General features: G+C 53.9%; 1 protein-coding gene across 3 annotated transcripts in view; it reads right to left on the bottom strand.

The window, feature by feature from the left end:
• The window catches only part of LOC122547938 (tumor necrosis factor ligand superfamily member 15-like), an 85,559-nt gene that overhangs the window by 26,185 nt on the left and 31,441 nt on the right, over window positions 1-27,933 (bottom strand). For 2 of the 3 annotated variants that reach the window (XM_087978831.1, XM_087978832.1), the window contains exon 3: window positions 2,222-2,305. The exons of the other annotated variant lie outside the window; for it this stretch is intronic. In XM_087978831.1, coding sequence (XP_087834957.1) covers window positions 2,222-2,305 — 84 coding nt within the window. The remainder of the gene's footprint in view (window positions 1-2,221; window positions 2,306-27,933) is intronic. 3 annotated transcript variants of the gene reach the window in all.

Raw genomic sequence — 27,933 nt, 5'->3', positions numbered from 1 at the left:
GGGCGTCTGTGTGCGTATCTGTGTGTGTCTGTGTGTATTTGTGGGTGTGTCTGTGTGTGTCTGTGTGCGTATCTGTGTGTGTCTGTGTGTGTATTTGTGGGTGTGTGTCTGTGTGTGTATTTGTGTGTGTGTCTGTGTGTGTCTGTGGGCATCTGTGTGCGTCTGTGTGCGTGTCTGTGTGTGTCTGTGTGCATCTGTGTGCATATCTGTGTGTGACTGTGTGTATTTGTGGGTGTGTGTCTGTGTGTGTATTTGTGTGTGTGTCTGTGTGTGTGTCTGTGTGTGTATCTGTGTGTGTCTGTGTGTATCTGTGTGTGTCTGTGTGCGTATCTGTGTGTGTCTGTGTGTATTTGTGTGTGTGTCTGTGTGCGTATCTGTGTGTGTCTGTGTGTGTATTTGTGTGTGTGTCTGGGTGTGTCTGTGTGTGTGTGTCTGTGTGTGGCTGTGTGTGAGTGTCTATGTTGTGAGGGTGGTTAATCCTGACTAAAAGCAACACTGCACGGGAGGGGGAGAGTGGGAAGAGGGGGAGAGAGAGGGAGAGTGGGGAGAGAGAGGGAGAGTGGGGAGAGAGAGGGAGAGTGGGGAGAGAGGGAGAGAGTGGGAAGAGGGGGAGAGTGGGAAGAGAGGGAGAGTGGGAAGAGGGGGAGAGAGAGGGAGAGTGGGAAGAGGGGGAGAGTGGGAAGAGGGGAGAGTGGGAAGAGGGGAGAGTGGGAAGAGGGGGAGAGAGAGGGAGAGTGGGAAGAGGGGGAGAGTGGGAAGAGAGGAAGAGGGGGAGTGTGGGAAGAGGGCGAGAATGGGAAGAGGGCGAGAGAGAGGGAGAGTGGGAAGAGGGGAGAGTGGGAAGAGGGAGAGAGTGGGAAGATGGGGAGAGAGAGGGAGAGTGGGAAGAGAGGGAGAGTGGGAAAGAGGGAGAGTGCGGGAAGAGGGGGAGAGTGGGAAGAGGGGGAGAGTGGGAAGAGGGGGAGATAGAGGGAGAGTGGGAAGAGGGGGAGAGTGGGAAGAGAGGAAGAGGGGGAGAGTGGGAAGAGGGCGAGAGTGGGAAGAGGGCGAGAGAGAGAGGGAGAGTGGGAAGAGGGGGAGAGTGGGAAGAGGGGGAGAGTGGGAAGAAGGGGAGAGTGGGATGATGGGGAGATAGAGGGAGAGTGGGACGAGGGGGAGAGAGAGGGAGAGTGGGAAGAGGGGGAGAGTGGGAAGAGGGGGAGATAGAGGGAGAGTGGGAAGAGAGGGAGAGGGGGAAAAGGGGGAGAGTGGGAAGAGAGGGAGAGTGGAAAAAGGGGGAGAGTGGGAAGAGAGGGAGAGTGGGAAGAGAGGGAGAGAAAGGGAGAGTGGGAAGAGGGGGAGAGTGGGAAGAGAGAGAGAGTAGGAAGAGGGGGAGAGTGGGAAGAAGGGGAGAGTGGGAAGAAGGGGAGAGAGAGGGAGAGAAGGAGAGTGGGAAGAGGGGGAGAGTGGGAAGAGAGGAAGGGGGGAGAGTGGGAAGAGGGCGTGAGTGGGAAGAGGGGGAGAGAGAGGGAGAGTGGGAAGAGGGGGAGAGTGGGAAGAGGGGGAGAGAGAGGGAGAGTGGGAAGAGGGGGAGAGTGTGTGTTTCTGTGTCTGTGTGTGTCTGTGTGTGTGTGTGCGTATCTGTGTGTGTGTATTGATATGTGTGTCTGTGGGCGTCTGTGTGCATATCTGTGTGTGTCTGTGTGTGTGTGGGAAGAGGGGGAGAGAGAGGTAGAGTGGGAAGATTGGTAGAGTGGGAAGAGAGGAAGAGGGGGAGAGTGGGAAGAGGGCGAGAGTGGGAAGAGGGCGAGAGAGAGGGAGGGTGGGAAGAGGGGGAGTGTGGGAAGAGGGGAGAGTGGGAAGAGGGGGAGAGTGGGAAGAGAGGGAGAGTGGGAAGAGGGAGAGAGTGGGAAGAGAGGGAGAGTGGGAAGAGGGGGAGAGTGGGAAGAGGGGAGAGTGGGAAGAGGGGGAGAGTGGGAAGAGAGGGAGAGTGGGAAGAGGGGGAGAGTGGGAAGAGGGGAGAGTGGGAAGAGGGGGAGAGTGGGAAGAGAGGGAGAGTGGGAAGAGGGGGAGAGTGGGGAGAGGGGGAGAGTGGGGAGAGTGGGGAGAGTGGGAGAGAGAGAGAGAGAGGGAGAGTGGGAGAGTAGGAAGAGGGGGAGAATGGGAAGAGGGAGAGGGAGCAATGACAATGAGACTGTGTAATGGGGTTAGGGAATGTTGTTAAAAAGAAGGATACACATACCCGTGAGGTGAGCCACTGGTTTCTCCCGACCCTGTCCACTCCCCAGGTAGTTCATATCAACAGAGTCGCTATCAAAATGCAGCTCTGTAAATGGCAAGAGAGAAAAAAAACTAATGGTTCACTCATCCATGAACTCACACACACGCACAGACAGACACTCACACACACACATACACGCACAGACACACACACACAGACACACTCGCACACACGCACACACAGACACAGACACACACACATACACGCACAGACACACACACACAGACACACACACACACACGCATACACAGACACACACACACACACAGACACACTCACACACACGCACAGGCACAGACACACACACACTCACACACACACACACATAGACACACACACAGACACACACACATGCACAGACACACACACACACACACTCACACACACGCGCACACAGACACACACAGACACAGACACATACATACAAACTCACACACAAGCACACACAGACAGACACACACTCACACACAGACACACACACAGACACACATACAAACTCACACACACACACACACACAGACACACAGACACATATACACACACAGACACACACATAGACACACACAGACGCACACACTCACACAGACACACACACACATACTCACACACACGCAGACACACACACACACTCACTCACACACACATACACACACCCTCACACATTCACTTACACACATAGACACACAGACACACACAGACGCGCACACACAGACACACTCACAAAAACATACACACACAGACACACACACACTGATACACACACACAGACACACTCACACACACAGACACATATACACGTACACAGACACACACAGACACACATACACACACAAACACACAAACACACACAGACACACTGACAGACACATACACACACAGACACACACATTCACACACACACATACTCACACACACACACACATACACACTCACTCACACACACAGACACACACACAGACAGACACACAGACAGACACACACAGACACATACTCACACACACATACACACACACTCACTCACACACAGACAGACACACAGACAGACACATACACACACACATACCCACACAGGCTCACAGACACACACACACAGACACTCACACACACATACACATACAGACACACATACACACACAGAAACACACTCACACACACAGACACACAGACAGACACACATACACACACACAAACATACAGACACACACACAGACGGACAGACACATGCACAACTCACACACACACAGACACACTCACACACACATACACACAGACACACACACAGACACACATACTCACACACAGACACACACAGACACACACACAGACACACATACAGACACATACACACACTCAAACACAGACACACAGATGCACACACTCACACACATACTAACACACACACACACTCACACACACACATACTCACACTCACAGATACTCACACTCACACACACACATACTCACACAGACACACTCACACACACACAGGCACACACACAGACACACACATGCTCACAAACGCATACACACAGACACCAGACACACACAGACACATACACATACTCACACACATACACACACATTCACACACAGACACATGGACACATACACACATACTCACACACAGACAGACACACATATACACACACAGACACACACACACAGACACAAACACACACTCACACAGGCACACACACTCACACTCACACACTCACAGACACACACAGACACGTACACACACAGGCACACACATACTCACACACACAGACACAGATACATACACACACACTCACACAAACATACACTCACACACTCAGACACACACACTCACACACTCACAGACACACGCACACAGACACACACACAGACATACAGACACGTACACACACAGACAGACATACACACAGACACACACACAAACACACACACAGACACACACATAGACACATACACACAGACACACACACAAAGACACACACAGGCATACATACACACACATACAGACACACATACACACACAGACAGACATACACACACACACAGACACACACACAGACACACTCACAGACACACATATACACACATACAGAAACACACACAGACACACGCACAGACACAGACACACATATGCACACAGACACTCACAGACACAGACAGACACACACACACTCACACACTCACAGACACACAAACTCACAGACACACACACAGACATACACACACACATACACACACACAGACACACATACACACAGACACACTCACAGACACACACACAGACACACTCACACACGCAGACATACGCACACACACAGACATACACACACACATACAGGCACACACAGATATACACACAGACACACTCAGACACACACAGACACATATACACACAGACACACACTCGCAGACACATACACAGACACACACAGACACACACACCAGACACGCATACATATACACACAGACACACACATACGCACACATACACACAGTCACAAACAGACACAGATACACACACACAGGCACACACTCACACACAGACAAACACACGCACACAGACACAAACACACACACAGACACACACAGACGCACACACACAGACATACACACAGACACACACACACATACACACACTCACGCAGACACTCACGCAGACACACTCACGCAGACACATACACACTCACGCAGACACACACAGACACACTCACGCAGACACAGACACACACAGACACACTCAAACACACACACACAGACACAGACACACAGAGACTCTCTCACACACACAGACATACTCACCAACACTCACATGCTCACACTCTCTCACACACACTCTCTTTCACACACTCTCTCTCACTCACACACACAGACTCTCTCTCGTGCACACACAACTCTCTCTCTCTCTCTCACACACACACACGCACATGCCCTGTCTCACACACACTCTCTCTCACTCATACACACAGACTCTCTCTCGTGCACACACATACTGTCTCTCTCTCTCTCTCTCTCTCTCTCTCTCTCTCACACACACGCACACACACTGTCTCACACACACTCTCTCTCACGCATGGGTAAAACTGATGTCTTTCCATCATCCTGCGACTGACTGGGGTAATGTCCTCACCTCTGGATGCAGGGATTTTGAGGGATGGTTGATGGAGAACATGGAGACAGGGTTTCAAAACAGCGGATTCATTCTCTCGGGCGGAGGTCTCAGGCTGTGAGCCCAGGATCAGACCTGGGGCAGCACATGTCTCTGGGTCACAGGCTGTGAGCCCAGGAGCAGACCCACTCCCTGTAATCACTGACCTGTCCGTACAGTGATCACACTCAGTCCCTCTCCCTGTAAACCCTGGCCTGTCTGTACAGTGATCACACTCAGTCCCACTCCCTGTAAACCCTGGCCTGTCCGTACAGTGATCACACTCAGTCCCACTCCCTGTAAACCATGGCCTGTCTGTACAGTGATCACACTCAGTCCCACTCCCTGTAAACCCTGACCTGTCCGTACAGTGATCACACTCAGTCCCACTCCCTGTAAACCCTGGCCTGTCTGTACAGCGATCACACTCAGTCCCTCTCCCTGTAAACCCTGGCCTGTCCGTACAGTGATCACACTCAGTCCCACTCCCAGTAAACACTGGCCTGTCTGTACAGCGATCACACTCAGTCCCATTCCCTGTAAACCCTGGCCTGTCTGTACAGTGATCACACTCAGTCCCACTCCCTGTGAACCCTGGCCTGTCCGTACAGTGATCACACTCAGTCCCTCTCCCTGTAAACCCTGGCCTGTCTGTACAGTCATCACACTCAGTCCCTCTCCCTGTAAACCCTGGCTGTCTGTACAGCGAACACACTCAGTCCATCTCCCTGTAAACCCTGGCCTGTCCGTACAGCGATCACACTCAGTCCCTCTCCCTGTAAACCCTGGCCTGTCTGTACAGCGATCACCCTCAGTCCCACTCCCTGTAAACCCTGGCCTGTCCGTACAGCGATCACACTAGTCCCACTCCCTGTAAACCCTGACCTGTCTGTACAGTGATCACACTCGGTCCCACTCCCTGTAAACCCTGGCCTGTCCATACACTGATCACACTCAGTCCCACTCCCTGTAAACACTGGCCTGTCTGTACAGTGATCACACTCGGTCCCACTCCCTGTAAGCCCTGGCCTGTCTGTACAGCGATCACACTCAGTCCATCTCCCAGTAAACCCTGGCCCCTCTGTACAGTGCTCACCCTCAGTCCCTCTCCCTGTAAACCCTGGCCTGTCTGTACAGTGATCACTCAGTCCCACTCCCTGTAAACCCTGGCCTGTCCGTACAGTGATCACACTCAGTCCCTCTCCCTGTAAACCATGGCCTGTCCATACAGCAATCACACTCAGTCCCACTCCCTGTAAACCCTGACCTGTCCGTACAGTGATCACACTCAGTCCCACTCCCTGTAAACCCTGGCCTGTCTGTACAGTGATCACACTCAGTCCCACTCACTGTAAACCATGGCCTGTCCGTACAGTGATCACACTCAGTCCCTCTCCCAGTAAAACCTGGCCTGTCTGTACAGCGATCACACTCAGTCCATCTCCCAGTAAACCCTGGCCCCTCTGTACAGTGCTCAACCTCAGTCCCTCTCCCTGTAAACCCTGGCCTGTCTGTACAGTGATCACACTCAGTCCCTCTCCCTGTAAACCCTGGCCTGTCCGTACAGTGATCACACTCAGTCCCTCTCCATGTAAACCCTGGCCTGTCCGTGCAGTGATCACACTCAGTCCCACTCCCTGTAAACCCTGGCCTGTCTGTACAGTGATCACACTCAGTCCCACTCCCTGTAAACCCTGGCCTGTCTGTACAGTGATCACACTCAGTCCCTCTCCCTATAAACCCTGGCCTGACTGTACAGCGATCACACTCAGTCCCACTCCCTGTAAACCCTGACCTGTCCGTACAGTGATCAAACTCATCCCACTCCCTGTAAACCCTGGCCTGTCTGTACAGTGATCACACTCAGTCTCACTCACTGTAAACCCTGGCCTGTCTGTACAGTGATCACACTCAGTCCCACTCCCTGTAAACCCTGGCCTGTCTGTACAGTGATCACACTCAGTCCCACTCCCTGTAAAGCCTGGCCTGTCTGTACAGTGATCACACTCAGTCCCACTCCCTGTAAACCCTGGCCTGTCTGTACAGTGATCACACTCAGTCCCTCTCCCTGTAAACCCTGGCCTGTCCGTACAGTGATCACACTCAGTCCCACTCCCTGTAAACCCTGGCCTGTCTGTACAGTGATCACACTCAGTCTCACTCACTGTAAACCCTGGCCTGTCTGTACAGTGATCACACTCAGTCCCACTCCCTGTAAACCCTGGCCTGTCTGTACAGTGATCACACTCAGTCCCTCTCCCTGTAAAGCCTGGCCTGTCTGTACAATGATCACACTCAGTCCCACTCCCTGTAAACCCTGGCCTGTCTGTACAGTGATCACACTCAGTCCCTCTCCCTGTAAACCCTGGCCTGTCCGTACAGTGATCACACTCAGTCCCTCTCCCTGTAAACCCTGACCTGTCCGTACAGTGATCACACTCAGTCCCTCTCCCTGTAAACCCTGGCCTGTCTGTACAGTGATCACACTCAGTCCCTCTCCCTGTAAACCCTGGCCTGTCTGTACAGTGATCACACTCAGTCCCTCTCCCTATAAACCCTGGCCTGTCTGTACAGTGATCACACTCAGTCCCTCTCCCTGTAAACCCTGGCCTGTCCGTACAGCAATCACACTCAGTCCCTCTCCCTGTAAGCCCTGGCCTGTCTGTACAGTGATCACACTCAGTCCCTCTCCCTATAAACCCTGGCCTGTCTGTACAGTGATCACACTCAGTCCCACTCCCTGTAAACCCTGGCCTGTCTGTACAGTGATCACACTCAGTCCCACTCCCTGTAAACCATGGCCTGTCCGTACAGTGATTACACAGTCCCTCTCTCTGTAAACCCTGGCCTGTCTGTACAGCGATCACACTCAGTCCCACTCCCTGTAAACCCTGGCCTGTCCGTACAGCAATCACACTCAGTCCCTCTCCCTGTAAACCCTGACCTGTCCGTACAGTGATCACACTCAGTCCCTCTCCCTGTAAACCCTGACCTGTCCGTACAGTGATCACACTCAGTTCCACTCCCTGTAAACCCTGGCCTGTCTGTACACTGATCACACTCAGTCCCTCTCCCTGTAAACCCTGACCTGTCCGTACAGTGATCACACTCAGTCCCACTCCCTGTAAACCCTGGCCTGTCCATACACTGATCACACTCAGTCCCACTCCCTGTAAACTCTGACCTGTCTGTACTGTGATCACACTCAGTCCCTCTCCCTGTAAACCCTGGCCTGTCTCTACAGTGATCACACTCAGTCCCACTCCCTGTAAACCCTGGCATGCCCATACAGTGATCACACTCAGTCCCACTCCCTGTAAACCCTGGCCTGTCTGTCCAGTGATCACACTCAGTCCCACTCCCTGTAAACCCTGGCCTGTCTGTACAGTGATCACACTCAGTCCCACTCCCTGTAAACCATGGCCTGTCCGAACAGTGATCACACTCAGTCCCACTCCCTGTAAACCCTGGCCTGTCTGTCCAGTGATCACACTCAGTCCCACTCCCTGTAAACCCTGGCCTGTCTGTCCAGTGATCACACTCAGTCCCACTCCCTGTAAACCCTGACCTGTCCGTACAGTGATCACACTCGGTCCCACTCCCGGTAAACCCTGGCCTGTCTGTACAGTGATCACACTCAGTCCCAGTCCCTGTAAACCCTGACCTGTCTGTACAGTGATCACACTCAGTCCCTCTCCCTGTAAACCCTGGCTGTCTGTACAGCGAACACACTCAGTCCCTCTCCCTGTAAGCCCTGGCCTGTCTGTACAGTGATCACACTCAGTCCCACTCCCTGTAAACCCTGGCCTGTCTGTACAGTGATCACTCAGTCCCACCTTCTGTAAACCCTGACCTGTCTGTACAGTGATCACACTCAGTCCCTCTCCCTGTAAACCCTGGCTGTCTGTACAGCGAACACACTCAGTCCCTCTCCCTGTAAGCCCTGGCCTGTCTGTACAGTGATCACACTCAGTCCCACTCCCTGTAAACCCTGGCCTGTCTGTACAGTGATCACACTCAGTCCCTCTTCCTGTAAACCCTGGCCTGTCTGTACAGTGATCACTCAGTCCCACTCACTGTAAACCATGGCCTGTCTGTACAGTGATCACACTCAGTCCCTCTTCCTGTAAACCCTGGCCTGTCTGTACAGCGATCACACTCAGTCCCTCTCCCAGGAAACCCTGGCCTGTCTGTACAGTGATCACACTCAGTCCCTCTCCCTGTAAACCCTGGCCTGTCTGTACAGTGATCACACTCAGTCCCACTCCCTGTAAACCCTGGCCTGTCTGTACAGTGATCACTCAGTCCCACTCCCTGTAAACCCTGGCCTGTCTGTACAGCGATCACCCTCAGTCCCACTCCCTGTAAACCCTGGCCTGTCTGTACAGTGATCACACTCAGTCCCACTCCCTGTAAACCCTGGCCTGTCTGTACAGTGATCACACTCAGTCCCACGCCCTGTAAACCCTGGCCTGTCTGTACAGTGATCACACTCAGTCCCACTCCCGGTAAACTCTGGCCGGTCCGTACAGCGATCACACTCAGTCCCACTCCCTGTAAACCCTGGCCTGTCTGTACAGTGATCACACTCAGTCCCACTCCCTGTAAACCCTGGCCTGTCTGTACAGCGATCACACTCAGTCCCTCTCCCTGTAAACCCTGGCCTGTCTTACAGCGATCACACTCAGTCCCACTCCCTGGAAACCCTGGCCTGTCCGTACAGTGATCACACTCAGTCCCACTCCCTGTAAACCCTGGCCTGTCTGTACAGTGATCACACTCAGTCCCACTCCCTGTAAACCCTGACCTGTCTGTACAGTGATCACACTCAGTCCCACTCCCGGTAAACCCTGGCCTATCCGTACAGTGAGCACACTCAGTCCCACTCCCTGTAAACCCTGGCCTGTCCATACACTGATCACACTCAGTCCCACTCCCTGTAAACCCTGACCTGGTTGTACAGTGATTACACTCAATCCCACTCCCTGTAAACCCTGGCCTGTCCGTACAGTGATCACCCTCAGTCCCTCTCCCTGTAAACCCTGACCTGTCCGTACAGCGATCACACTCAGTCCCTCTCCCTGTACACCCTGGCCTGTCCGTACAGTGATCACACTCAGTCCCTCTCCCTGTAAACACTGGCCTTTCTGTACAGTGATCACACTCAGTCCCTCTCCCTGTAAACCCTGGCCTGTCTGTACAGTGATCACACTCAGTCCCTCTCCCTGTAAACCCTGACCTGTCCGTACAGCGATCACACTCAGTCCCATCCCTGTAAACCCTGGCCTGTCTGAACAGTGATCACACTCAGTCCCACTCCCTGTAAACCCTGGCCTGTCTGTACAGTGATCACACTCAGTCCCACTCCCTGTAAACCCTGGCATGTCCGTACAGCGATCACACTCAGTCCCTCTCCCTATAAACCCTGGCCTGTCTGTACAGTGATCACACTCAGTCCCACTCCCTGTAAACCCTGGCCTGTCCGTACAGTGATCACACTCAGTCCCTCTCCCTGTAAACCCTGGCCTGTCTGTACAGTGATCACACTCAGTCCCACTCCCTGTAAACCCTGGCATGTCCGTACAGCGATCACACTCAGTCCCTCTCCCTATAAACCCTGGTCTGTCTGTACAGTGATCACACTAAGTCCCACTCCCTGTAAACCCTGGCCTGTCTGTACCGTGATCACACTCAGTCCCACTCCCTGTAAACCATGGCCTGTCCGTACAGTGATCACTCATTCCCTCTCCCTGTAAACCCTGACCTGTCCGTACAGTGATCACACTCAGTCCCACTCCCTGTAAACCCTGGCCTGTCCATACACTGATCACACTCAGTCCCACTCCCTGTAAACTCTGACCTGTCTGTACAGTGATCACACTCAGTCCCTCTCCCTGTAAACCCTGGCCTGTCTGTACAGTGATCACACTCAGTCCCACTCCCTGTAAACGCTGGCATGTCCATACATTGATCACACTGAGTCCCACTCCCTGTAAACCCTGGCCTGTCTGTACAGTGATCACACTCAGTCCCACTCCCTGTAAACCCTGGCCTGTCCGTACAGTGAACACACTCAGTCCCACTCCCTCTAAACCATGGCCTGTCTGTACAGCAATCACACTCAGTCCCATTCCCTGTAAACCCTGACCTGTCCGTACAGTGATCACACTCAGTCCCTCTCCCTGTTAACCCTGGCCTCTCTGTACAGTGATCACACTCAGTCCCACTCCCTGTAAACCCTGGCCTGTCCGTACAGTGATCACACTCAGTCCCTCTCCCTGTAAACCCTGGCCTGTCCGTACAGCGATCACACTCAGTCCCACTCCCTGTAAACCCTGACCTGTCCGTACAGTGATCACACTCAGTCTCACTCCCTGTAAACCCTGGCCTGTCCGTACAGCGATCACACTCAGTCCCTCTCCCTGTAAACCCTGGCCTGTCTGTACAGTGATCACACTCAGTCCCACTTCCTGTAAACCCTGACCTGTCCGTACAGCGAACACACTCAGTCCCACTCCCTGTAAACCCTGGCCTGTCCGTACAGTGATCACACTCAGTCCCACCCCCTGTAAACCCTGGCCTGTCTGTACAGCGATCACACTCAGTCCCACTCCCTGTAAACCCTGGCCTGTCCGTACAGCGATCACACTCAGTCCCTCTCCCTGTAAACGCTGACCTGTCCGTACAGTGATCACCCTCAGTCCCTCTCCCTGAAAACCCTGGCCTGTCCGTACAGTGATCACACTCAGTCCCTCTCCCTGTAAACCCTGGCCTGTCCGTACAGTGATCACACTCAGTCCATCTCCCTGTAAACCCTGGCCTGTCTGTACAGTGATCACACTCAGTCCCACTTCCTGTAAACCCTGGCCTGTCCGTACAGTGAACACACTCAGTCCCACTCCCTGTAAACCATGGCCTGTCTGTACAGCAATCACACTCAGTCCCATTCCCTGTAAACCCTGACCTGTCCGTACAGTGATCACACGCAGTCCCACTCCCTGTAAACCCTGGCCTGTCTGTACAGTGATCACACTCAGTCCCACTCCCTGTGAACCATGGCCTGTCCATACAGCGATCACACTCAGTCCCACTCCCTGTAAACCCTGGCCTATCTGTAAAGTGATCACACTCATGCCCACTCCCTGTAAACCCTGGCCTGTCCGTACAGTGATCAGACTCGGTCCCACTCCCTGTAAACCCTGGCCTGTCTGTACAGTGATCACACTCAGTCCCACTCCCTGTAAACCCTGACCTGTCTGTACAGTGATCACACTCAGTCCCTCTCCCTGTAAACCCTGGCTGTCTGTACAGCGAACACACTCAGTTCCTCTCCCTGTAAACCCTGGCCTGTCTGAACAGTGATCACACTCAGTCCCACTCCCTGTAAACCATTGCCTGTCTGTACAGTGATCACACTCATTCCCACTCCCTGTAAACCCTGGCATGTCCGTACAGCGATCACACTCAGTCCCTCTCCCTATAAACCCTGGCCTGTACGTACAGTGATCACACTCAGTCCCTCTCCCTGTAAACCCTGGCCTGTCTGTACAGTGATCACACTCAGTCCCACTCCCTGTAAACCCTGGCCTGTCCGTACATCGATCACACTCAGTCCCTCTCCCTATAAACCCTGGTCTGTCTGTACAGTGATCACACTAAGTCCCACTCCCTGTAAACCCTGGCCTGTCTGTACCGTGATCACACTCAGTCCCACTCCCTGTAAACCATGGCCTGTCCGTACAGTGATCACTCAGTCCCACTCCCTGTAAACCCTGACCTGTCCGTACAGTGATCACACTCAGTCCCACTCCCTGTAAACCCTGGCCTGTCCGTACACTGATCACACTCAGTCCCACTCCCTGTAAACTCTGACCTGTCTGTACAGTGATCACACTCAGTCCCTCTCCCTGTAAACCCTGGCCTGTCTGTACAGTGATCACATTCAGTCCCTCTCCCTGTAAATGCTGGCATGTCCATACATTGATCACACTGAGTCCCACTCCCTGTAAACCCTGGCCTGTCTGTACAGTGATCACACTCAGTCCCACTCCCTGTAAACCCTGGCCTGTCCGTACAGTGAACACACTCAGTCCCACTCCCTGTAAACCATGGCCTGTCTGTACAGCAATCACACTCAGTCCCATTCCCTGTAAACCCTGACCTGTCCGTACAGTGATCACACGCAGTCCCACTCCCTGTAAACCCTGGCCTGTCTGTACAGTGATCACACTCAGTCCCACTCCCTGTGAACCATGGCCTGTCCATACAGCGATCACACTCAGTCCCACTCCCTGTAAACCCTGGCCTATCTGTACAGTGATCACACTCATGCCCACTCCCTGTAAACCCTGGCCTGTCCGTACAGTGATCAGACTCGGTCCCACTCCCTGTAAACCCTGGCCTGTCTGTACAGTGATCACACTCAGTCCCTCTCCCTGTAAACCCTGACCTGTCCGTACAGTGATCACACTCAGTCCCACTCCCTGTAAACCCTGGCCTGTCTGTACAGCGAACACACTCAGTCCCTCTCCCTGTAAACCCTGGCCTGTCTGTACAGTGATCACACTCAGTCCCGCTCCCTGTAAACCCTGGCCTGTCTGTACAGTGATCACACTCAGTCCCTCTCCCTGTAAACCCTGGTCTGTCTGTACAGCGATCACACTCAGTCCCACTCCCTGTAAACCCTGGCCTGTCCGTACAGCAATCACACTCAGTCCCTCTCCCTGTAAACCCTGGCCTGTCCGTACAGTGCTCACACTCAGTCCCACTCCCTGTAAACCCTGGCCTGTCCGTACAGTGATCACACTCAGTCCCTCTCCCTATAAACCCTGGCCTGTCTGTACAGTGATCACACTCAGTCCCTCTCCCTGTAAACCCTGGCCTGTCTGTACAGTGATCACACTCAGTCCCACTCCCTGTAAACCCTGGCCTGTCTGTACAGTGATCACACTCAGTCCCACTCCCTGTAAACCCTGGCCTGTCCGTACAGCAATCACACTCAGTCACTCTCCCTTTAAACCCTGGCCTGTCTGTACAGCGATCACACTCAGTCCCACTCCCTGTAAACCATGGCCTGTCTGTACAGCGATCACACTCAGTCCCACTCCCTGTAAACCATGGCCTGTCCGTACAGTGATCACACTCAGTCCCACTCCCTGTAAACCCTGGCCTGTCTGTACAGTGATCACACTCAGTCCCACTCCCTGTAAACCCTGGCCTGTCCGTACAGTGATCACACTCAGTCCCACTCCCTGTAAACCCTGGCCTGTCTGTACAGTGATCACACTCAGTCCCTCTCCCTGCAAACCCTGGGCTGTCTGTACAGTGATCACACTCAATCCCTCTCCCTGTAAACCCTGGCCCGTCTGTACAGTGATCACACTCAGTCCCTCTCCCTGTTAACCCTGGCCTCTCTGTACAGTGATCACACTCAGTCCCACTCCCTGTAAACCCTGGCCTGTCCGTACAGTGATCACACTCAGTCCCTCTCCCTGTAAACCCTGGCCTGTCCGTACAGCGATCACACTCAGTCCCACTCCCTGTAAACCCTGACCTGACGGACAGTGATCACACTCAGTCTCACTCCCTGTAAACCCTGGCCTGTCCGTACAGCGATCACACTCAGTCCCTCTCCCTGTAAACCCTGGCCTGTCTGTACAGTGATCACACTCAGTCCCACTCCCTGTAAACCCTGACCTGTCCGTACAGCGATCACACTCAGTCCCACTCCCTGTAAACCCTGGCCTGTCCGTACAGTGATCACACTCAGTCCCACCCCCTGTAAACCCTGGCCTGTCTGTACAGCGATCACACTCAGTCCCACTCCCTGTAAACCCTGGCCTGTCCGTACAGCGATCACACTCAGTCCCTCTCCCTGTAAACGCTGACCTGTCCGTACAGTGATCACCCTCAGTCCCTCTCCCTGAAAACCCTGGCCTGTCCGTACAGTGATCACACTCAGTCCCTCTCCCTGTAAACCCTGGCCTGTCCGTACAGTGATCACACTCAGTCCATCTCCCTGTAAACCCTGGCCTGTCTGTACAGTGATCACACTCAGTCCCACTTCCTGTAAACCCTGGCCTGTCCGTACAGTGAACACACTCAGTCCCACTCCCTGTAAACCATGGCCTGTCTGTACAGCAATCACACTCAGTCCCATTCCCTGTAAACCCTGACCTGTCCGTACAGTGATCACACGCAGTCCCACTCCCTGTAAACCCTGGCCTGTCTGCACAGTGATCACACTCAGTCCCACTCCCTGTGAACCATGGCCTGTCCATACAGCGATCACACTCAGTCCCACTCCCTGTAAACCCTGGCCTATCTGTAAAGTGATCACACTCATGCCCACTCCCTGTAAACCCTGGCCTGTCCGTACAGTGATCAGACTCGGTCCCACTCCCTGTAAACCCTGGCCTGTCTGTACAGTGATCACACTCAGTCCCACTCCCTGTAAACCCTGACCTGTCTGTACAGTGATCACACTCAGTCCCTCTCCCTGTAAACCCTGGCTGTCTGTACAGCGAACACACTCAGTTCCTCTCCCTGTAAACCCTGGCCTGTCTGAACAGTGATCACACTCAGTCCCACTCCCTGTAAACCATGGCCTGTCTGTACAGTGATCACACTCAGTCCCACTCCCTGTAAACCCTGGCATGTCCGTACAGCGATCACACTCAGTCCCTCTCCCTATAAACCCTGGCCTGTCTGTACAGTGATCACACTCAGTCCCACTCCCTGTAAACCCTGGCCTGTCCGTACAGCGATCACACTCAGTCCCTCTCCCTATAAACCCTGGTCTGTCTGTACAGTGATCACACTAAGTCCCACTCCCTGTAAACCCTGGCCTGTCTGTACCGTGATCACACTCAGTCCCACTCCCTGTAAACCATGGCCTGTCCGTACAGTGATCACTCAGTCCCACTCCCTGTAAACCCTGACCTGTCCGTACAGTGATCACACTCAGTCCCACTCCCTGTAAACCCTGGCCTGTCCGTACACTGATCACACTCAGTCCCACTCCCTGTAAACTCTGACCTGTCTGTACAGTGATCACACTCAGTCCCTCTCCCTGTAAACCCTGGCCTGTCTGTACAGTGATCACATTCAGTCCCACTCCCTGTAAATGCTGGCATGTCCATACATTGATCACACTGAGTCCCACTCCCTGTAAACCCTGGCCTGTCTGTACAGTGATCACACTCAGTCCCACTCCCTGTAAACCCTGGCCTGTCCGTACAGTGAACACACTCAGTCCCACTCCCTGTAAACCATGGCCTGTCTGTACAGCAATCACACTCAGTCCCATTCCCTGTAAACCCTGACCTGTCCGTACAGTGATCACACGCAGTCCCACTCCCTGTAAACCCTGGCCTGTCTGTACAGTGATCACACTCAGTCCCACTCCCTGTGAACCATGGCCTGTCCATACAGCGATCACACTCAGTCCCACTCCCTGTAAACCCTGGCCTATCTGTACAGTGATCACACTCATGCCCACTCCCTGTAAACCCTGGCCTGTCCGTACAGTGATCAGACTCGGTCCCACTCCCTGTAAACCCTGGCCTGTCTGTACAGTGATCACACTCAGTCCCACTCCCTGTAAACCCTGACCTGTCTGTACAGTGATCACACTCAGTCCCTCTCCCTGTAAACCCTGGCCTGTCTGTACAGTGATCACACTCAGTCCCACTCCCTGTAAACCCTGACCTGTCTGTACAGTGATCACACTCAGTCCCTCTCCCTGTAAACCCTGACCTGTCTGTACAGCGAACACACTCAGTTCCACTCCCTGTAAACCCTGGCCTGTCCGTACAGGGATCACACTCAGTCCCTCTCCCTGTAAACCCTGGCCTGTCTGTACAGTGATCACACTCAGTCCCTCTCCCTGTAAACCCTGGCCTGTCTGTACAGTGATCACACTCAGTCCCACTCCCTGTAAACCCTGACCTGTCCGGACAGCGATCACACTCAGTCCCTCTCCTTGTAAACCCTGACCTGTCCGTCCAGTGATCACACTCAGTCCCACTCCCTGTAAACCCTGGCCTGTCTGTACACTGATCACACTCAGTCCCACTCCCTGTAAACCCTGGCCTGTCTGTACAGCGATCACACTCAGTCCCTCTCCCTGTAAACCCTGGCCTGTCTTACAGCGATCACACTCAGTCCCACTCCCTGGAAACCCTGGCCTGTCCGTACAGTGATCACACTCAGTCCCACTCCCTGTAAACCCTGGCCTGTCTGTACAGTGATCACACTCAGTCCCACTCCCTGTAAACCCTGACCTGTCTGTACAGTGATCACACTCAGTCCCACTCCCGGTAAACCCTGGCCTATCCGTACAGTGAGCACACTCAGTCCCACTCCCTGTAAACCCTGGCCTGTCCATACACTGATCACACTCAGTCCCACTCCCTGTAAACCCTGACCTGGTTGTACAGTGATTACACTCAATCCCACTCCCTGTAAACCCTGGCCTGTCCGTACAGTGATCACCCTCAGTCCCTCTCCCTGTAAACCCTGACCTGTCCGTACAGCGATCACACTCAGTCCCTCTCCCTGTACACCCTGGCCTGTCCGTACAGTGATCACACTCAGTCCCTCTCCCTGTAAACACTGGCCTTTCTGTACAGTGATCACACTCAGTCCCTCTCCCTGTAAACCCTGGCCTGTCTGTACAGTGATCACACTCAGTCCCTCTCCCTGTAAACCCTGACCTGTCCGTACAGCGATCACACTCAGTCCCATCCCTGTAAACCCTGGCCTGTCTGAACAGTGATCACACTCAGTCCCACTCCCTGTAAACCCTGGCCTGTCTGTACAGTGATCACACTCAGTCCCACTCCCTGTAAACCCTGGCATGTCCGTACAGCGATCACACTCAGTCCCTCTCCCTATAAACCCTGGCCTGTCTGTACAGTGATCACACTCAGTCCCACTCCCTGTAAACCCTGGCCTGTCCGTACAGTGATCACACTCAGTCCCTCTCCCTGTAAACCCTGGCCTGTCTGTACAGTGATCACACTCAGTCCCACTCCCTGTAAACCCTGGCATGTCCGTACAGCGATCACACTCAGTCCCTCTCCCTATAAACCCTGGTCTGTCTGTACAGTGATCACACTAAGTCCCACTCCCTGTAAACCCTGGCCTGTCTGTACCGTGATCACACTCAGTCCCACTCCCTGTAAACCATGGCCTGTCCGTACAGTGATCACTCATTCCCTCTCCCTGTAAACCCTGACCTGTCCGTACAGTGATCACACTCAGTCCCACTCCCTGTAAACCCTGGCCTGTCCATACACTGATCACACTCAGTCCCACTCCCTGTAAACTCTGACCTGTCTGTACAGTGATCACACTCAGTCCCTCTCCCTGTAAACCCTGGCCTGTCTGTACAGTGATCACACTCAGTCCCACTCCCTGTAAACGCTGGCATGTCCATACATTGATCACACTGAGTCCCACTCCCTGTAAACCCTGGCCTGTCTGTACAGTGATCACACTCAGTCCCACTCCCTGTAAACCCTGGCCTGTCCGTACAGTGAACACACTCAGTCCCACTCCCTCTAAACCATGGCCTGTCTGTACAGCAATCACACTCAGTCCCATTCCCTGTAAACCCTGACCTGTCCGTACAGTGATCACACTCAGTCCCTCTCCCTGTTAACCCTGGCCTCTCTGTACAGTGATCACACTCAGTCCCACTCCCTGTAAACCCTGGCCTGTCCGTACAGTGATCACACTCAGTCCCTCTCCCTGTAAACCCTGGCCTGTCCGTACAGCGATCACACTCAGTCCCACTCCCTGTAAACCCTGACCTGTCCGTACAGTGATCACACTCAGTCTCACTCCCTGTAAACCCTGGCCTGTCCGTACAGCGATCACACTCAGTCCCTCTCCCTGTAAACCCTGGCCTGTCTGTACAGTGATCACACTCAGTCCCACTTCCTGTAAACCCTGACCTGTCCGTACAGCGAACACACTCAGTCCCACTCCCTGTAAACCCTGGCCTGTCCGTACAGTGATCACACTCAGTCCCACCCCCTGTAAACCCTGGCCTGTCTGTACAGCGATCACACTCAGTCCCACTCCCTGTAAACCCTGGCCTGTCCGTACAGCGATCACACTCAGTCCCTCTCCCTGTAAACGCTGACCTGTCCGTACAGTGATCACCCTCAGTCCCTCTCCCTGAAAACCCTGGCCTGTCCGTACAGTGATCACACTCAGTCCCTCTCCCTGTAAACCCTGGCCTGTCCGTACAGTGATCACACTCAGTCCATCTCCCTGTAAACCCTGGCCTGTCTGTACAGTGATCACACTCAGTCCCACTTCCTGTAAACCCTGGCCTGTCCGTACAGTGAACACACTCAGTCCCACTCCCTGTAAACCATGGCCTGTCTGTACAGCAATCACACTCAGTCCCATTCCCTGTAAACCCTGACCTGTCCGTACAGTGATCACACGCAGTCCCACTCCCTGTAAACCCTGGCCTGTCTGTACAGTGATCACACTCAGTCCCACTCCCTGTGAACCATGGCCTGTCCATACAGCGATCACACTCAGTCCCACTCCCTGTAAACCCTGGCCTATCTGTAAAGTGATCACACTCATGCCCACTCCCTGTAAACCCTGGCCTGTCCGTACAGTGATCAGACTCGGTCCCACTCCCTGTAAACCCTGGCCTGTCTGTACAGTGATCACACTCAGTCCCACTCCCTGTAAACCCTGACCTGTCTGTACAGTGATCACACTCAGTCCCTCTCCCTGTAAACCCTGGCTGTCTGTACAGCGAACACACTCAGTTCCTCTCCCTGTAAACCCTGGCCTGTCTGAACAGTGATCACACTCAGTCCCACTCCCTGTAAACCATTGCCTGTCTGTACAGTGATCACACTCAGTCCCACTCCCTGTAAACCCTGGCATGTCCGTACAGCGATCACACTCAGTCCCTCTCCCTATAAACCCTGGCCTGTACGTACAGTGATCACACTCAGTCCCTCTCCCTGTAAACCCTGGCCTGTCTGTACAGTGATCACACTCAGTCCCACTCCCTGTAAACCCTGGCCTGTCCGTACATCGATCACACTCAGTCCCTCTCCCTATAAACCCTGGTCTGTCTGTACAGTGATCACACTAAGTCCCACTCCCTGTAAACCCTGGCCTGTCTGTACCGTGATCACACTCAGTCCCACTCCCTGTAAACCATGGCCTGTCCGTACAGTGATCACTCAGTCCCACTCCCTGTAAACCCTGACCTGTCCGTACAGTGATCACACTCAGTAACACTCCCTGTAAACCCTGGCCTGTCCGTACACTGATCACACTCAGTCCCACTCCCTGTAAACTCTGACCTGTCTGTACAGTGATCACACTCAGTCCCTCTCCCTGTAAACCCTGGCCTGTCTGTACAGTGATCACATTCAGTCCCTCTCCCTGTAAATGCTGGCATGTCCATACATTGATCACACTGAGTCCCACTCCCTGTAAACCCTGGCCTGTCTGTACAGTGATCACACTCAGTCCCACTCCCTGTAAACCCTGGCCTGTCCGTACAGTGAACACACTCAGTCCCACTCCCTGTAAACCATGGCCTGTCTGTACAGCAATCACACTCAGTCCCATTCCCTGTAAACCCTGACCTGTCCGTACAGTGATCACACGCAGTCCCACTCCCTGTAAACCCTGGCCTGTCTGTACAGTGATCACACTCAGTCCCACTCCCTGTGAACCATGGCCTGTCCATACAGCGATCACACTCAGTCCCACTCCCTGTAAACCCTGGCCTATCTGTACAGTGATCACACTCATGCCCACTCCCTGTAAACCCTGGCCTGTCCGTACAGTGATCAGACTCGGTCCCACTCCCTGTAAACCCTGGCCTGTCTGTACAGTGATCACACTCAGTCCCTCTCCCTGTAAACCCTGACCTGTCCGTACAGTGATCACACTCAGTCCCACTCCCTGTAAACCCTGGCCTGTCTGTACAGCGAACACACTCAGTCCCTCTCCCTGTAAACCCTGGCCTGTCTGTACAGTGATCACACTCAGTCCCGCTCCCTGTAAACCCTGGCCTGTCTGTACAGTGATCACACTCAGTCCCTCTCCCTGTAAACCCTGGTCTGTCTGTACAGCGATCACACTCAGTCCCACTCCCTGTAAACCCTGGCCTGTCCGTACAGCAATCACACTCAGTCCCTCTCCCTGTAAACCCTGGCCTGTCCGTACAGTGCTCACACTCAGTCCCACTCCCTGTAAACCCTGGCCTGTCCGTACAGTGATCACACTCAGTCCCTCTCCCTATAAACCCTGGCCTGTCTGTACAGTGATCACACTCAGTCCCTCTCCCTGTAAACCCTGGCCTGTCTGTACAGTGATCACACTCAGTCCCACTCCCTGTAAACCCTGGCCTGTCTGTACAGTGATCACACTCAGTCCCACTCCCTGTAAACCCTGGCCTGTCCGTACAGCAATCACACTCAGTCACTCTCCCTTTAAACCCTGGCCTGTCTGTACAGCGATCACACTCAGTCCCACTCCCTGTAAACCATGGCCTGTCTGTACAGCGATCACACTCAGTCCCACTCCCTGTAAACCATGGCCTGTCCGTACAGTGATCACACTCAGTCCCACTCCCTGTAAACCCTGGCCTGTCTGTACAGTGATCACACTCAGTCCCACTCCCTGTAAACCCTGGCCTGTCCGTACAGTGATCACACTCAGTCCCACTCCCTGTAAACCCTGGCCTGTCTGTACAGTGATCACACTCAGTCCCTCTCCCTGCAAACCCTGGGCTGTCTGTACAGTGATCACACTCAATCCCTCTCCCTGTAAACCCTGGCCCGTCTGTACAGTGATCACACTCAGTCCCTCTCCCTGTTAACCCTGGCCTCTCTGTACAGTGATCACACTCAGTCCCACTCCCTGTAAACCCTGGCCTGTCCGTACAGTGATCACACTCAGTCCCTCTCCCTGTAAACCCTGGCCTGTCCGTACAGCGATCACACTCAGTCCCACTCCCTGTAAACCCTGACCTGTCCGTACAGTGATCACACTCAGTCTCACTCCCTGTAAACCCTGGCCTGTCCGTACAGCGATCACACTCAGTCCCTCTCCCTGTAAACCCTGGCCTGTCTGTACAGTGATCACACTCAGTCCCACTCCCTGTAAACCCTGACCTGTCCGTACAGCGATCACACTCAGTCCCACTCCCTGTAAACCCTGGCCTGTCCGTACAGTGATCACACTCAGTCCCACCCCCTGTAAACCCTGGCCTGTCTGTACAGCGATCACACTCAGTCCCACTCCCTGTAAACCCTGGCCTGTCCGTACAGCGATCACACTCAGTCCCTCTCCCTGTAAACGCTGACCTGTCCGTACAGTGATCACCCTCAGTCCCTCTCCCTGAAAACCCTGGCCTGTCCGTACAGTGATCACACTCAGTCCCTCTCCCTGTAAACCCTGGCCTGTCCGTACAGTGATCACACTCAGTCCATCTCCCTGTAAACCCTGGCCTGTCTGTACAGTGATCACACTCAGTCCCACTTCCTGTAAACCCTGGCCTGTCCGTACAGTGAACACACTCAGTCCCACTCCCTGTAAACCATGGCCTGTCTGTACAGCAATCACACTCAGTCCCATTCCCTGTAAACCCTGACCTGTCCGTACAGTGATCACACGCAGTCCCACTCCCTGTAAACCCTGGCCTGTCTGCACAGTGATCACACTCAGTCCCACTCCCTGTGAACCATGGCCTGTCCATACAGCGATCACACTCAGTCCCACTCCCTGTAAACCCTGGCCTATCTGTAAAGTGATCACACTCATGCCCACTCCCTGTAAACCCTGGCCTGTCCGTACAGTGATCAGACTCGGTCCCACTCCCTGTAAACCCTGGCCTGTCTGTACAGTGATCACACTCAGTCCCACTCCCTGTAAACCCTGACCTGTCTGTACAGTGATCACACTCAGTCCCTCTCCCTGTAAACCCTGGCTGTCTGTACAGCGAACACACTCAGTTCCTCTCCCTGTAAACCCTGGCCTGTCTGAACAGTGATCACACTCAGTCCCACTCCCTGTAAACCATGGCCTGTCTGTACAGTGATCACACTCAGTCCCACTCCCTGTAAACCCTGGCATGTCCGTACAGCGATCACACTCAGTCCCTCTCCCTATAAACCCTGGCCTGTCTGTACAGTGATCACACTCAGTCCCACTCCCTGTAAACCCTGGCCTGTCCGTACAGCGATCACACTCAGTCCCTCTCCCTATAAACCCTGGTCTGTCTGTACAGTGATCACACTAAGTCCCACTCCCTGTAAACCCTGGCCTGTCTGTACCGTGATCACACTCAGTCCCACTCCCTGTAAACCATGGCCTGTCCGTACAGTGATCACTCAGTCCCACTCCCTGTAAACCCTGACCTGTCCGTACAGTGATCACACTCAGTCCCACTCCCTGTAAACCCTGGCCTGTCCGTACACTGATCACACTCAGTCCCACTCCCTGTAAACTCTGACCTGTCTGTACAGTGATCACACTCAGTCCCTCTCCCTGTAAACCCTGGCCTGTCTGTACAGTGATCACATTCAGTCCCACTCCCTGTAAATGCTGGCATGTCCATACATTGATCACACTGAGTCCCACTCCCTGTAAACCCTGGCCTGTCTGTACAGTGATCACACTCAGTCCCACTCCCTGTAAACCCTGGCCTGTCCGTACAGTGAACACACTCAGTCCCACTCCCTGTAAACCATGGCCTGTCTGTACAGCAATCACACTCAGTCCCATTCCCTGTAAACCCTGACCTGTCCGTACAGTGATCACACGCAGTCCCACTCCCTGTAAACCCTGGCCTGTCTGTACAGTGATCACACTCAGTCCCACTCCCTGTGAACCATGGCCTGTCCATACAGCGATCACACTCAGTCCCACTCCCTGTAAACCCTGGCCTATCTGTACAGTGATCACACTCATGCCCACTCCCTGTAAACCCTGGCCTGTCCGTACAGTGATCAGACTCGGTCCCACTCCCTGTAAACCCTGGCCTGTCTGTACAGTGATCACACTCAGTCCCACTCCCTGTAAACCCTGACCTGTCTGTACAGTGATCACACTCAGTCCCTCTCCCTGTAAACCCTGGCCTGTCTGTACAGTGATCACACTCAGTCCCACTCCCTGTAAACCCTGACCTGTCTGTACAGTGATCACACTCAGTCCCTCTCCCTGTAAACCCTGACCTGTCTGTACAGCGAACACACTCAGTTCCACTCCCTGTAAACCCTGGCCTGTCCGTACAGGGATCACACTCAGTCCCTCTCCCTGTAAACCCTGGCCTGTCTGTACAGTGATCACACTCAGTCCCTCTCCCTGTAAACCCTGGCCTGTCTGTACAGTGATCACACTCAGTCCCACTCCCTGTAAACCCTGACCTGTCCGGACAGCGATCACACTCAGTCCCTCTCCTTGTAAACCCTGACCTGTCCGTCCAGTGATCACACTCAGTCCCACTCCCTGTAAACCCTGGCCTGTCTGTACACTGATCACACTCAGTCCCACTCCCTGTAAACCCTGGCCTGTCCGTACAGTGATCACACTCAGTCCCACTCCCTGTTAACCCTGGCCTGTCTGTACAGTGATCACACTCAGTCCCACTCCCTGTAAACCCTGGCCTGTCCGTACAGCAATCACACTCAGTCCCTCTCCCTATAAACCCTGGCCTGTCTGTACAGTGATCACACTCAGTCCCTCTCCCTGTAAACCATGGCCTGTCCGTACAATGATCACACTCAGTCCCACTCCCTGTAAACCCTGGCCTGTCTGTACAGTGATCACACTCAGTCCCACTCCCTGTAAACCCTGGCCTGTCCGTACAGTGATCACACTCAGTCCCTCTCCTTGTAAACCCTGGCCTGTCTGTACAGTGATCACACTCAGTCCCTCTCCCTGTAAACCCTGGCCTGTCTGTACAGTGATCACACTCAGTCCCTCTCCCTGTAAACCCTGGCCTGTCTGTACAGTGATCACACTCAGTCCCACTCCCTGTAAACCCTGGCCTGTCCGTACAGTGATCACACTCAGTCCCTCTCCTTGTAAACCCTGACCTGTCCGTACAGTGATCACACTCAGTCCCACTCCCTGTAAACCCTGGCCTGTCTGTACACTGATCACACTCAGTCCCTCTCCCTGTAAACCCTGACCTGTCCGTACAGTGCTCACACTCAGTCCCACTCCCTGTAAACCCTGGCCTGTCTGTACAGTGATCACACTCAGTCCCACTCCCTGTAAACCCTGGCCTGTCTGTACAGCGAACACACTCAGTCCCTCTCCCTGTAAACCCTGGCCTGTCTGTACAGTGATCACACTCAGTCCCGCTCCCTGTAAACCCTGGCCTGTCTGTACAGTGATCACACTCAGTCCCTCTCCCTGTAAACCCTGGTCTGTCTGTACAGCGATCACACTCAGTCCCACTCCCTGTAAACCCTGGCCTGTCCGTACAGCAATCACACTCAGTCGCTCTCCCTGTAAACCCTGGCCTGTCTGTACAGTGATCACACTCAGTCCCACTCCCTGTAAACCCTGGCCTGTCTGTACAGTGATCACACTCAGTCCCACTCCCTGTAAACCCTGGCCTGTCTGTACAGTGATCACACTCAGTCCCCCTCCCTGTTAACCCTGGCCTGTCTGTACAGTGATCACACTCAGTCCCACTCCCTGTAAACCCTGGCCTGTCCGTACAGCGATCACACTCAGTCCCTCTCCCTATAAACCCTGGCCTGTCTGTACAGTGATCACACTCAGTCCCTCTCCCTTTAAACCCTGGCCTGTCTGTACAGCGATCACACTCAGTCCCACTCCCTGTAAACCATGGCCTGTCTGTACAGCGATCACACTCAGTCCCACTCCCTGTAAACCATGGCCTGTCCGTACAGTGATCACACTCAGTCCCACTCCCTGTAAACCCTGGCCTGTCTGTACAGTGATCACACTCAGTCCCACTCCCTGTAAACCCTGGCCTGTCCGTACAGTGATCACACTCAGTCCCACTCCCTTAAAACCCTGGCCTGTCTGTACAGTGATCACACTCAGTCCCTCTCCCTGCAAACCCTGGGCTGTCTGTACAGTGATCACACACAATCCCTCTCCCTGTAAACCCTGGCCCGTCTGTACAGTGATCACACTCAGTCCCTCTCCCTGTTAACCCTGGCCTCTCTGTACAGTGATCACACTCAGTCCCACTCCCTGTAAACCCTGGCCTGTCCGTACAGTGATCACACTCAGTCCCTCTCCCTGTAAACCCTGGCCAGTCCGTACAGCGATCACACTCAGTCCCACTCCCTGTAAACCCTGACCTGTCCGTACAGTGATCACACTCAGTCTCACTCCCTGTAAACCCTGGCCTGTCCGTACAGCGATCACACTCAGTCCCTCTCCCTTTAAACCCTGGCCTGTCCGTACATCGATCACACTCAGTCCCACTCCCTGTAAACCCTGGCCTGTCCGTACAGTGATCACACTCAGTCCCACCCCCTGTAAACCCGGGCCTGTCTGTACAGCGATCACACTCAGTCCCTCTCCCTGCAAACCCTGGGCTGTCTGTACAGTGATCACACTCAGTCCCTCTCCCTGAAAACCCTGGCCTGTCCGTACAGCGATCACACTCAGTCCCTCTCCCTGTAAACCCTGGCCTGTCCGTACAGTGATCACACTCAGTCCATCTCCCTGTAAACCCTGGCCTGTCTGTACAGTGATCACACTCATGCCCACTCCCTGTAAACCCTGGCCTGTCCGTACAGTGATCACACTCAGTCCCTCTCCCTGTAAACGCTGACCTGTCCGTACAGTGATCACCCTCAGTCCCTCTCCCTGAAAACCCTGGCCTGTCCGTACAGTGATCACACTCAGTCCCTCTCCCTGTAAACCCTGGCCTGTCCGTACAGTGATCACACTCAGTCCATCTCCCTGTAAACCCTGGCCTGTCTGTACAGTGATCACACTCAGTCCCACTTCCTGTAAACCCTGGCCTGTCCGTACAGTGAACACACTCAGTCCCACTCCCTGTAAACCATGGCCTGTCTGTACAGCAATCACACTCAGTCCCATTCCCTGTAAACCCTGACCTGTCCGTACAGTGATCACACGCAGTCCCACTCCCTGTAAACCCTGGCCTGTCTGTACAGTGATCACACTCAGTCCCACTCCCTGTGAACCATGGCCTGTCCATACAGCGATCACACTCAGTCCCACTCCCTGTAAACCCTGGCCTATCTGTACAGTGATCACACTCATGCCCACTCCCTGTAAACCCTGGCCTGTCCGTACAGTGATCAGACTCGGTCCCACTCCCTGTAAACCCTGGCCTGTCTGTACAGTGATCACACTCAGTCCCACTCCCTGTAAACCCTGACCTGTCTGTACAGTGATCACACTCAGTCCCTCTCCCTGTAAACCCTGGCCTGTCCGTACAGTGATCACACTCATGCCCTCTCCCTGTAAACCCTGGCCTGTCTGTACAGTGATCACACTCAGTCCCTCT

The sequence above is a fragment of the Chiloscyllium plagiosum genome, unplaced genomic scaffold (assembly GCF_037043375.1).
Source record: "Chiloscyllium plagiosum isolate Xiang-an unplaced genomic scaffold, Cpla_swu_hap1 HiC_scaffold_35, whole genome shotgun sequence".
NCBI classification, from domain to species: domain Eukaryota; kingdom Metazoa; phylum Chordata; class Chondrichthyes; order Orectolobiformes; family Hemiscylliidae; genus Chiloscyllium; species Chiloscyllium plagiosum.
The sequence above is the reverse complement of the archived record's forward strand: the minus strand, read 5'-3'. Positions and strand labels throughout refer to the sequence as shown.